This window comes from Octopus sinensis, linkage group LG9 (assembly GCF_006345805.1).
Source record: "Octopus sinensis linkage group LG9, ASM634580v1, whole genome shotgun sequence".
NCBI classification, from domain to species: domain Eukaryota; kingdom Metazoa; phylum Mollusca; class Cephalopoda; order Octopoda; family Octopodidae; genus Octopus; species Octopus sinensis.
This window is the reverse complement of record NC_043005.1, coordinates 67,928,723-67,941,616: the sequence shown is the minus strand read 5'-3', so window position 1 is coordinate 67,941,616 and position 12,894 is coordinate 67,928,723. Positions and strand designations below refer to the sequence as shown.

Sequence of the window (12,894 nt, the reverse complement as noted above, 5' to 3'; positions counted from 1 at the left end):
CCTTCTCAATTTTGGTCAACTTGCGCCACAGGGTCTCTGAGGAGATAGTGTTAGTTGAAGGCTACCAAACCTGCCATACACAGACAACTTCAGCTTTATATACAGAGATTTGCCTATGTTTATTGTACTGTAAAAGGTATTTTAGCAGATGATGTATTTGTTCTCTGTATGCAACTGGCAGTTGTTAGTAACTTAAGTATTTTCTAACTCTGAAAAAACAAAAACCAGTCTTTGTGAAATATTTCTAGTCTTCACAAAAGGTTGCTATAGAATGTAAAGTCCAACATTTACAAACGAATTTGATTGTTTTATGTTTGTTATTTGCAAGGAAGAAAGATTTAGTTGTGTGTTGCTATTTCTTTGATATGTGCAGCGTTATTTGTATTTGGTGCTGTGATATAATGAACTAAGAAGCTTGGAATTTTCAGTAAGAAAAAAAAAAAAAAGAAAAGAAAATGAAAATATTGTAATGATTCACTTTTTACAAAGAGATTAGTGATATAAGAGAAACAAAAGAAGGTTTCTGCTGCAAAACTGATTCTTGCTTGAGAACTTAAGTCCTAAGAACACATGAACAATAACAAGATGTTGGTAAATAATAGGTGTTCTCTCATTCTAAGAATCTGAATTGCTGTGGATTGGGGCTTGGGTGTAAACATGGGCATAGAAATAGAGTTCTAGAGATGTGAGTAAAACGGATTAGGAAGATTAGAAGAAGAGAAACAGTAGTGATGAAATATAGAAAAGAGGTAATGCTATGAAGTTGAAAATAATATTTCTTGATGCCATAACTGTTCTTGATTTGACTAAGGATTATGAACGAATGTTATTAGGTTGTTATACACCACCACACTAGTGATTAAGGATCATAAAATGGTAAAGACAAAAAAAAAAAATAAAGTTATCTTCATTATATATTAAATCAAAAAGAAAATATGCAAAACCAAATAAATAAACCAAATGAAATTGGTAGAAATTAGTGGCAGAGGTGGGAGGGAATATTTTGGTAAATTTCAAAACGGGAACAAGGTAAGCACTATATACTGTTTTGAATATACTCTGAAAGCTTCTTTATGACTGTGTCACTTATATCAAAATATTCAATTGTTGGTAAACCATGAACAGCACCTTCGTAATGATCATGTTGGACTTCCACACCAGCATCTTTTAGCTTGCGTACATATAGGAAATTTTCATCACGTACAGTATCAAATGCACATGATATCATATATACAGGGGGAGAATTTTTAAGATTTCTTCCAAACAAGGGGCAAAAATAGGGGTTAAGCAAAAGTCTTTCAAATGGAATAGCAAATTTCTCATCATATTTTGTTGTGTTGATACTAACACGAGGCTGATTACGAAATTCTTCTGGAAGTAAGTCTATTGAAACGGACTTTGCATAATCAGAAGATTTTAATGACGGGCTTATGTGGTTACTATTTAATAAACTGTCAAGGTTTTCAGTATTCCCTTCGCCATAAAGCAACCAGTAAGAAGCTATCCATTTTCTATCCATAAAGTTAATACTCAAATTTTGCAAAGTATAAGAAGGAAGGGACAAATCAAAAGCTTGAAGCAAAGGACTCAGAAGAATTTGACTCTTAATACGAGGAAGCGTAGTTTCAGATGCGAGTCGAAGTGCAACAGCAGTGGCTAAGTTCCCTCCAGCACTTTCACCTGAAATGGCATAAAAATAAAACATAAAAAGGAAACAGGTTGAAAAAAATATTGTTACCTGGTTTAACGATAATCATAAATGAGTTTGACCCAATTAACAGCACTGAGCTGCAGTGAGAACAAGGACACAAACAGGGTTAGGCTCTCCAGAATAATAATAGACTTGGTGAATTCTCTAGAGTTATACTTCTATGACTATATATAAGGTGTAGAAATGGTAGTGTGACTGACAAGTTTGCTCCCCAACTACATGGTTTCTAGTTTAACCCTTTAGTATTCATGTTATTCTATCAAAAGTAATGCTTATTTATTCACATTGTTTTAAATTAATCCTGCCATTATCTTGTAGCTTTGAGATTTTGATGAAGTAACTATTCATTTTTAGAATTATATGGTAGGGCTGATGTGAGAGGCCAGATCTGGCCAATTTGAACATAAAACAGGGGAGAATATTTTGGCCAGATATGGCCAGTTTAAATGCTAAAGGGTTAATCCCACTGTGTGGACCTTGGGCAAGTGTCTTTTACTATAGCCCTGGGATGGTCTAAGCTTTTTGGGATTCGTTAGAAACTGAAAGAAGCCTGTTGTGTGTGTGTGTGTGCCCTTGCCTTGATGTTGCATGAATGTCATATAAGCAGTCCATTATTTCCAATTTTCTGTGAAAACATGTTTGGTCTTGGGGAAATATTACCTTGCTTGGAAAGAGGTGAGGATTAGTGACGGGAAGGGCATCTTCAGTAAATTCCATCCAACCCACGTGAACACAGAAAAGTGGACAATAAAATGATGATGATGATCCTCACCCTCCTCATCAATATTTAATATCCATTTTCTATGCTGGCATGGGTTGGACGACTTGATAGGAATTGGCAAATCCAGGGGGCCACACTAGGTTCCATAGTTTGTTTTGGCTTGGTGTCTATGGCTGGAAGCCCTTCCTAACACCAATGATGATGAAATTAAACTAATCTGATTGTGACAATTCCTCATATGGAGGATACATCTGGAGACACTTGCTGCTGTCTGAGCAATGCCTGTTCTTACATTAACTGCTCTTTCTTTCCTATTTCATTTGACTTTTGAAACTTAATGTCTTTGCAGCTGGATTAATTCCTATTAATTTATTCTAAGTATTTGTATGTAACTTAGACTTACCCCAACTAGTATTGCTATTTTAGGTAAACAAGCTTTATCTGCTGGGATGTGATTTCTTTTCAGTGGAATGATCTCATATGCAGAATACATTATTGAAAATGATCAATACCTATGTTATCTGAGCAAGATATACATCTTTGGAAGGAAGCTTGATTGTTACTTTAATGCTGGGATCTGTTATCAATATTGGTTGTCTTTGAACTGATTATCAGACTAAGATCATTAGAGGCTAAATAAAGTAAAAGATTAATCTGTGTAGAAGTTGATTCGTAACTATTTATCAAATATGGTGGGGGGGGTACCGCAAAATAACCAGAAACGTTTTCTGTGGGACAAGCCCATTATAGTTCAGGCTTCTGTTACTGAAAACCATTCGATGAGTCCCCCAGGCATAAGTTTGCTGACTGGTGTCATTGAATGATGTCAAAGGAAGCATTGAATGTCACCATGCTCCCAAAAAGCGTGTCAAGTGAAGTCCAATGTCAAAACAATGCTGGTTTGTTTCATTGATGCAAAAGGAACTGTCCACATAGAATTTGTTCCTTTTGGTCAAACTATTAACCAGATATTTTACTTGGCAGTTCTGAAGCGTTTGCAAGATGTGGTGAGATGAAAACACCCTGACCTGTGGCAAAGTGGACAGTGGTGGTTTCATCGTGACAATGTTCCTGTACACACTGCCTTGAGTGTGAGACAGTATCTGAACAAAAATGATATGACCCCACTTACTCACCCCACTTCCATTCAGCCAATCATGCTCCTTGTGACATTTTTTTGTTTCCCCGAACAAAAAGAGTCCTTAGAGGAAAACGTTCTGCAGATGTGGAAGAGGTGAAGAAAAAAAAAACAACAGAGGCGTTAAAAGGCATCATTTCGCAAGAGATCCAAGACTGCTTCAAGCAGTGGAAAATGATCTGGACTGATGCATTGCTTCAAATGGAGAATACTTTGAAGGCAATAAAAGTGTAAACAAGTAAATCTAAGTGGAAAAAAAATGCGAAATTCTCGTTTCTTTTGGGTACTCCCTCGTAAGTAATATGTTTCCATTAATGAATAAATGCTTCTTGCTGTAATACTGACAAACTAAGAAGAGAGATGATATGTTTGGCCAGTGTAAGGGAACCGGCATATTTCTGACTGCATCCATGACATATTTTCCTGAAGATGCTCAATAAACTGCCATCATATAGAATTGCATTTTTAACATCATTGTGCAACAATTAAATTTCATTATGAGGTGTTTTTAGTGTGCTATGCGCTCTCTTTATTAAGAATTGTTTTAAATTCTCTTTCAACATAACTTTCATAACAATTATGATATAATAGACTGAGTTCAGTTTCTTCTAAAGTTGGGTATAGAGCTGGTTATATGATGAGTGTTTCACTGTATGCCAGACAGGAAATATAACATTTATATGAAGGCCAATAAAATGTAACTTTATTCAACATATTGTAAGTTCAAGTGTATCTATCTTTAAAGCAATACTCTTAGATCTTGCTTTTAAAAAAATATCCGTACATCTAGGGACAATTCATCATCATCATCATTTAGCGTCCGTTTTCCATGCTAGCATGGGTTGGATGGTTCGACTGGGGTCTGTGAAGCCAGAAGGCTGCATCAGGCCCAGTCTGATCTGGCAGTGTTTCTACGGCTGGATGCCCTTCCTAACGCCAACCACTCCGTGAGTGTAGTGGATGCTTTTTACGTGCCACCCGCACAGGAGCCAGACGGAGCTGGCAAACGGCCACGAACGGATGGTGCTTTTACATGCCACCGGCATGGGAGCCAGGCGAGGCTGGCAACGGACACGAACGGATGGTGCTTTTACGTGCCACCGACACGGAGGCCAGTCGGGGCGGCGCTGGCAACGGCCACGAATGGATGGTGCTTTTTACGTTCCACCGTTAACAAGAATACTGCCATTTCTGTTAACATATTCTCTACAATTTATCATAAGAGCTATTTAACCCATTAAGTCCCACTGTCCTATAAATAGGACACTAACCAAGAACATTAAATAAACTATATCACATTCTCTCAGAGTCCTATTTATAGGACACTGAGTATTTCCATTTCTACTTGAAGTAAAAGAGTTTTAATAATTATCCTCCCCTGGCACGTAAAAAGCACCCACAACACTCACGGAGTGGTTGGCGTTAGGAAGGGCATCCAGCTGTAGAAACACTGCCAGATCAGACTGGAGCTTGGTGCAGCCTCCTGGCTTCCCAGACCCCGGTCAAACTGTTCAACCCATGCTAGCATGGAAAATGGATGTTAAACGATGATGAAGATGATGATGATGATTTTAACCTATTTTCAATCATCTGTAAAAATTTACATGTAATATTCAGAAATTTAAGTACTTTGGGACTTAATGGGTTAAAGACTGTTTTTCATTATGTCCTATTGACAGTTAAATGCTCAGAGGGATTTTACGATCATCCTCTTCTTAACATGAAAGTAGAATTTGATTTGGGTATTGAAGTTATTATACACAGCAGAAACAAGAGTTTCAGTGGACAGCCATAACTAGAACACAAAACTTGAATCAATATTCAGTGTGGTATAGGGTATTCTATTTATGTAGCAGGAATCTATGCAGGTAACAAGAAACTAAAAGTGCAACAGATGAATTTATTGCACTCAGTAAATTTAGAAGTGAACAATTAAATGCAGTCATAGAAGTAGCAATGTGGCATGTTACATGTATATTACTAGTAAGTGAGCAATTATTCATATTTACGATTTTATTCTAAATACAACTTAGAGAGCCTTTGCTTGAATTATGTAAAACATTCTAGATATGATACAGCAAGGCTGTATGGCTAAAATGTTTGCTTAGCAACCACATAATTTTGGGTTCAGTCCTACTGTGTGACACCTTAAACAAGTACTTCCTTTAGAACACCAGGCTGAATAATGCCTTATGAGGAACTGTACAAAGTTTGTCATATGTATGTATATATTTAAGTATGTATGCAAATATTGTATATATATATATATATATATATATATATATATATATAATATATATATATATAATAATAATAATATTAGAGAGTACAAATCCAAACTTACTAACTTATATATAAAGGTACCATTCGAGCGTGATCGTTACCAGCATCGCCTTACTGGTACTTGTGCTGGTGGCACATGAAAAAACATTCAAGTGAGGTCATTACCAGTACCGCCTGACTGGCTTCCCGTGCTGGTGGTATGTAAAAGCACCCACTACACTCTCAGAGTGGTTGGCATTAGGTAGGGCATCCAGCTGTAAAAACTCTGCCAGAAAGATTGGAACCTAGTGCAGCCATCAGGTTCGCCAGTCCTCAGTCAAATCGTCCAACCCATGCTAGCATGGAAAGCGGACGTTAAAGGATGATGATGATGTACATATATATATATACATGAGTGTTTGCGTGAATGATAATATTCTGTGCTTTACATGAAAATTGTTGAGCTGTGGATCATGATGTCTGTTGACATTTCCCAATCAACAAAGCATCTGGTAGCTCAATACTTTTCATACACAAATGGAATGAAAACTCCCTTACTCGAAAATCAGGCAAGGGTTAATGACAGAAAGAGCATTAAGCTGAGAAACAATGTTTCTATAATATGTGTCAGTTTAACACATGCAAGCAGGGAAAAAAGATCAATGTAAAATGAATGAGTGAATTACATAGGCAAATATATTCCGACAATATATATTGTAAACAATTGGACACAACTTAAATATCTTTTAGATCTAAAGTTCTGATAACATTAAGAATATAAGTTTTTCAGGAGAGCACTCTTGAAATGATGAGTTGTATGTGAAAGGAAGACAATATTGAAATTGGAATTTATGAGAAGATAAGGGAAAAAAAAAGTAACATTTGTATTTTGGTATTCATGTAATGGAAATCTGACAAATATTTTCTGTTGATAGATGTAATGGTTGTCTGATAAGAGCTGCAGCTCCTATTTGGAATGGATTGTATATTGGATTTAAAGTATATAAAACTTTGACAAGTTTTAGATCATTGTTGATTGACAGAAGCCATTCAGTAGTTTCTGCAATGAGAATCAGGTTGTTGGTAAAAACCAACATTCTGTGGAAATCTTCGGAGCCTTGGAAGACACTTGTACATCAAGTACTTTACAGAGCTCAATACTAATTCTAACCATTTCGTTAGTTTGTACTGTCAAGCAATTCATGAAAGCCAAGCTTTCTTTAAAATTTTCTATCAGACATTACAGTGTACAAACTTAATTTCTTTCTAAGGCTTTTATTTTCTGTTTCACTGCTTCATTGATCTAAACCATTTACTCCTCTCATCTTCATTGTTTAGACACTATCAAATCTTTTCTCTGCCTCTTTTATACAAGAATTAACCCTTTTGTTACCATATTTATTTTGAGATGCTTTGTGTTTCTGTCAATTAATTTTAAATATAACAGAGAATTTAGTAAAATAACTTAGTTATCATTAAGCTAATGTTAGGAACAGAAATTGTGACTAAGGTTTGGTGGAAGATTTTTATTCAGAACATATGAAAATAAGACATTTGCACTACAAAGTCAGAGGCGGTTTCAGGCAGGTTGGTATCGAAAGGGTTAAACAACTTTTACTAACCACTGTTAACTAATAGAGAAACTGAGAGAAGTATAACTGATTAGTCACAGCTTGACATTTTTACCACCACTTTCTACTTCAAAAATACTGGCTGTGTGATAAGAAGCTTGCTTTCCAACCTCATGGTTCCAAGTTCAGTCCCACTGCATGGTACCTTGGGGAAGCATCTTCTACTTTAGCCTCAGGCCAACCAAGGACTTGTGAGTGGATTTGGTAGGCGGAAACTGAAAGAAGCCTGTTACATATATGTGCGTGCATGTGTTTGTCACCCATTATCATTTGACAACGAATGTCGGTGTGCTAATGTCCCTATAACTTAGCAGTTTAGCAAAAGAGACCGATAGAATAAGTATCAGTCTTAATAAAAAATAAGTACTGGGATTGATTAATTTGACTAAAAAAAAATTGTTCAAGGTAGTGCCCCAGCATGGCCACAGTCTAATGACTGAAACAAGTAAAAGATAAAAGAATATCTAAATTTGTGATAATAACTCTCACAGCAGGCCATGGGTGTTGGCATACTGGTCCACCAACTAAAAGTTTGCATGATGTCATATGTGAAGCATGGTTTCCAAATAAATAATTTTTGTCTCATGTCTGAAAAACTTCATTGTAAATAGTAAATAGATCTTGTCATTTTAAGGCTATGTGGTAAGTAGCTTGCTTATCAACCATATGGTTCCGGGTTCAGTCCCAATGCGTGGCACCTTGGGCGAGTGTTTTCTACTGTAGCCTCAGGCTAACCAAAGACTTGTGAGTGGATTTAGTAGACGGAAACTGAAAGAAGCCCATTGTATATATGTATATATATATATGTGTGTGTGTGTCTGTGTTTGTCCCCCAACATCACTTGACAACCGATGCTGGTGTGCTTACGTCCCCATAACTTAGCGGTTTGGCAAAAGAGACCGACAGAATAAGTACTAGGCTTACAAAGAATAAGCCCTGGTATCGCCAGCATGGCCACAGTCAAATGACTGAAACAAGCAAAAGGGTAAAAAGAGTAAAAGAGAAATAATGAGAGAATGTAAGCACAGAATTTACAGGTGTGGTCAATAAAAGAACTTTCTATAGGCTGGTTTCCTTTTCACAGATGAAGCTTCTCAACCTACCTTTTAATGCCATCAAATTTGGGATAAACCAACATCATACCTCCACTAACCAGTAGAAATGATTGCTAGAAACAAGTAACTCACATAAAAATTGAATGGGTTGCTTGCTTGTAGTTTTAAGTTCAAGTATTTTCCCCACAATCAAAACCCATGCAGCATCTTAGATAATGGCAGTGAAGTACAGACATGCAGCATATAAGATAACCAAGTTGCTATTTCTGATCTTACTTCTTTTTTACCTATCGACTTCACCAATATTGCGCCACAGGTGTTTTTTGCCGTGTAGGAAGATAATTAATTGAATGAATAAACAAGCAATAATGGATAATATATATCAGATTAAAGACGATGCTTGACCAAGTCAGTGCTTAAGTGTATTCAGTGCAGTAGCTGTGTCCATTCAATTCTTGTGACTAACAGAAGTGTTGGTAGTAATGCACAGATGTGGGATGGTCACATTTAGCAACATAATTTCTAATGACCAAGTGATTCTCCTGCAAATAAAAGCTAATTTTCACTTGAGTGTATGTATTATAATTCATGCAGTAATATTGATCATGTAAGGCCACTATGCACTTAATATCATGCCGTTAGTTAGATTATAAGATATATACAAGAAAGCATGACATTATTTTCAAGAAAAAAATATTCATAAAATGATAATTATTATCATAGGCACAAGACTTCCATTTGTAAGAAAAAAATGTAGTTGATTGAATCAACTTCAATATATGACTGGTACTTATTTCATCAACTCTGGTCGAGTAAAAGGTGTGGGCAGTCTTTGTAGGATTGCAACATAAAATGTGACACAAAATTATGAAATACTGCAAGGTATTCTATCCAGGTCTCTAGCATTTCCACCACAGTATTATACACTGATTATGATAATTACTTCTACTCTACCTTGAAAATTTTTGGGGGAAGGAGACCAGTCGATTATATCAACTGCAGTGCGTAACTGGTACTTAATTCATCGACTGATCATGATAATGACAATTTCTTTGTACATATGTGTACATGTGCACAGATGTGCATGCACATGTATGAGCGTGTGCATTTGCACTCAATTATGTTAGATCAATTTCCATACCAGAGAAGACAACTGAAATAATTCTGGGTGAAATACTAGGTCACATAAACTCCAACAAAAATCAGAACTTTGAATACAGTAATGAAATTAAATATTGTAATGCTCACTGCTGACTAAAACAACAATACAAATGTTGATGTTTTCCAGATGAAGATAAAGTTCGATTTTGTTTACAACAACTGAGAAAAGCTTACTCACCTGAAACAGCTATACGTGAACTATCAATACCATACACCCCACCATTCCGCAAGATATGTACAGTTGCTGTTAGACAGTCATCAAAAGGAACTGGGAAAATGTGTTCCGGTGCCAGTCGGTAACTAAATTGCATTAAAATTGATAACTGAAATCAACATTTATAACAGAAAGGCTTACATTTACTTTACTTTTAGTTAATTTCTACAATATTTTTGGCTTTATTTTCTTTCACAACCCATGACAGGATGGAAAACAGATATTTAATGATGAGGATATCATAGTAGATCATTTGCAATTCTTTATTAGATAAATATAAAACCACATTGTTCACATATGTCTTATACTGTCTGTTTTTTAAAGAAAAAAGATGATTTCCATTGGAAAGAGTAGTTATAGTAGAGAAAGAGACAGAGAAACAGTTTAATAAAGAATAAAATGCAAATTTAAATAATTACTTAATCAAAAAGACATAAAATAAGGCTTTATGTTTTAGAAATTACTCACTCAACATCAATGAATGCGGCGCCAGTCTCCTGAGTCAGTCTCTCTAGTAAATTGTGGGAAACACCTATTAAAGAATACGGTAAAATTTATATATAAAAAATATAGAAAAATAAATGAAATCTAAAGATTTATGAATTTATTACTGAATAAATTATAAAAGCTAAGATTTGAAAAGAGAGACAAGACTACAGACAGGCTTGTAACCATGTATTTATCATATGTCAAGAAACCTTGTTTCCACGAACACAACAGAATGTCTACCAATCTCTCTCTTTCAAATAAGATACAAATAATGGAGGAGGGGACGTACAAAAAAAAAGATTCAACTGTCCCCTTTTTTTTCATGTCCTCAAGAGATAATGCAATCATTTTCAGCATTACTAAAATAAGTTTTATTCCTGAAACTGTTTGACACCATCCTCTTTGTCTCTATTTCTTTTTTAGGTTCACTGTGTTTCATTCTTCCCTTCTAAAGTTAGTTCTGTCACTTTTTTCATACCAAGATTTTCTACAAGATTTTGACAAGCCAAAATGGGAACCTCTATTTGATTTGATTTGCTAGAAATGGCAGCAAAATCTCTCTCAAACTGCACTTACAGTAGCAAAAGTTAAACGCCATCATTATCATACACTAAAAAAAACAAAAAAAAAACCAAAAAGGAAATCAAGGACTTAACCTAGGTAGATTTTTGCAGCAGGGTCTGAGGGTAACAAGTACATGCTCATTTGAGAGACTCATGGCTCAGTTTCAATTGGTGGTTCCCTTGGTCTTTCTAATCTCAAGCTGGTGCTTATAATATCCAACATCACTTTATACTAAATAAATATTTTTAATTATTTTGATTTATAGTGAGTTTCGATAGAGCCCTACTTGCCATGTTAAACTTTGAGATGTGGCAACCTTGCTGAAACAAATATATCACTTAAGTACAAACTTTTTTACAGATAGACAAACCATGTCACTGAGAGTGATGTACTTTTACTAAGGACACCATGGCAAACTTTTAACAGACCAAACTGATGATACATCAGTTGTTATCTGATTGCTTTGCTTTTCTGAGACTCTTCATAGGAATGTCTTAAGACATGGGCATACTGGGCAGTTGTCCAGGGAGGGACTTCATAGGTTCAGAGGCCCAATTCTGATCTATATATTCTGGGTTTGTTGTCAATAAATACTGCAGGGCCCACAGCACTGATTTGCTCGGGGGTCCCTATAATGTTGCTAAGACCTGACTTTTCTAACTTTCTATGGTTGTTGTTTAACCTAAGGAGTGCCCTATCTGAGCAGATCTATAACCAGGGTCCACCTGAGATTCATAGAAACAAACAAGTAAGACCATATTATCTAACGAGTTCTTGTTTTAAGATGGTAAGGTATGTTTTGAAGGAGATTTGCAGGCTATTTCTAGAAAACAGGACAACCATGTATAGGTTCCCAGATTGGCTTGTCAAAATCTGGTGAAATAACTAGGAATGGAAAGATCAGATGAATGTCTTATAAAATAATCTAGAAGAAGAGAGAGACATTTTGTGTGAGAAATGGCTAGTTTAAGAGAGGTTTGCCTGCTATTTCTAGAAGCCAGAACAACCATGTATAGGTTCCCAAATTGGCTTGTCAAAGTCTGACAGAAAACCATGGAATGGAAAGTGTGGTATTACTAATTTTAGAAGAATGATTAGATCAATGTTTTACAAAATAATCGAGAAACAGAGAGAGAGAGAGAGAGAGAGAGAGATATTTTGTGTGACAAATGGGTGAGAAATGGATAGTTTAAGTAAAGGTGGCATCTAATTCAGAAGTCAAAACTATTTAAGTAATGCTGGGAACAATTGTCATATAGAAGACAGAGTTTGAAAGGTTTCAGCAAGTCATATCACTTTGTTCTTTCTTTTACTCTCTTCTTCTTCTTTCTCTCTCTCTCTCACACGCACATGCTCTCTCCACCACACTGTCATGATATACTTCTGATGCAAACACTTTCTCCATGCATAAAATTACTTTTGCACTTTTATGACTTGTCCAACACAATTTATCTGTAATTTCTTCTAACCTAATGCACTTTCTTTATCTGTGTTGCAGTTGGTGAATATATTAGTATGCCAGCTCTGCAGATAACAACTCACTACACAATCTGATTAACTAAACAAGTACCTATTGTAGTACAAGCATTGTCTGATAATAAATAAAACAAAGTCCACTTGTGGTTTTGAAAGCCACAGTTCCTGTTTAAAGTTTACCTCAATTTCTTGTAGTCTTTGCAATTGCAAATGTATAGTCATGCACAGATAACGTAGAATGATTGCATTCTTATGATTTAAATAAAAAGTGCACACAACCACATCAAACAGCTGCAATAACTATTAACTCTGAACTTTGATGAAAATCCACTTAAAGGCATTTATTTTCATGAAGCTGGATATGAACATCCAACAAACTAACATCTAAACTGGATCCACAGTCAAAATGCCAAAAAACAGTGAAAGAGTAAAGCTATTTGGTTCTTTAGTTCTTACAAAAGGCATGAATATA

General features: G+C 35.6%; 1 protein-coding gene across 4 annotated transcripts in view; it reads right to left on the bottom strand.

Moving 5' to 3' along the window:
• Positions 1 to 12,894, bottom strand: part of LOC115215585 (arylacetamide deacetylase) — a 63,651-nt gene that overhangs the window by 18,823 nt on the left and 31,934 nt on the right. For 3 of the 4 annotated variants that reach the window (XM_036506026.1, XM_029784792.2, XM_036506027.1), the window contains 2 exons: positions 10,362 to 10,425; positions 9,858 to 9,979 (listed from right to left, as the gene is read on the bottom strand). In XM_036506026.1, coding sequence (XP_036361919.1) covers positions 9,858 to 9,979; positions 10,362 to 10,425 — 186 coding nt within the window. Of the gene's footprint in view, positions 1 to 313; positions 1,681 to 9,857; positions 9,980 to 10,361; positions 10,426 to 12,894 lie in introns of those variants that run through there. The other variant, XM_029784795.2, reaches the window with a different exon arrangement.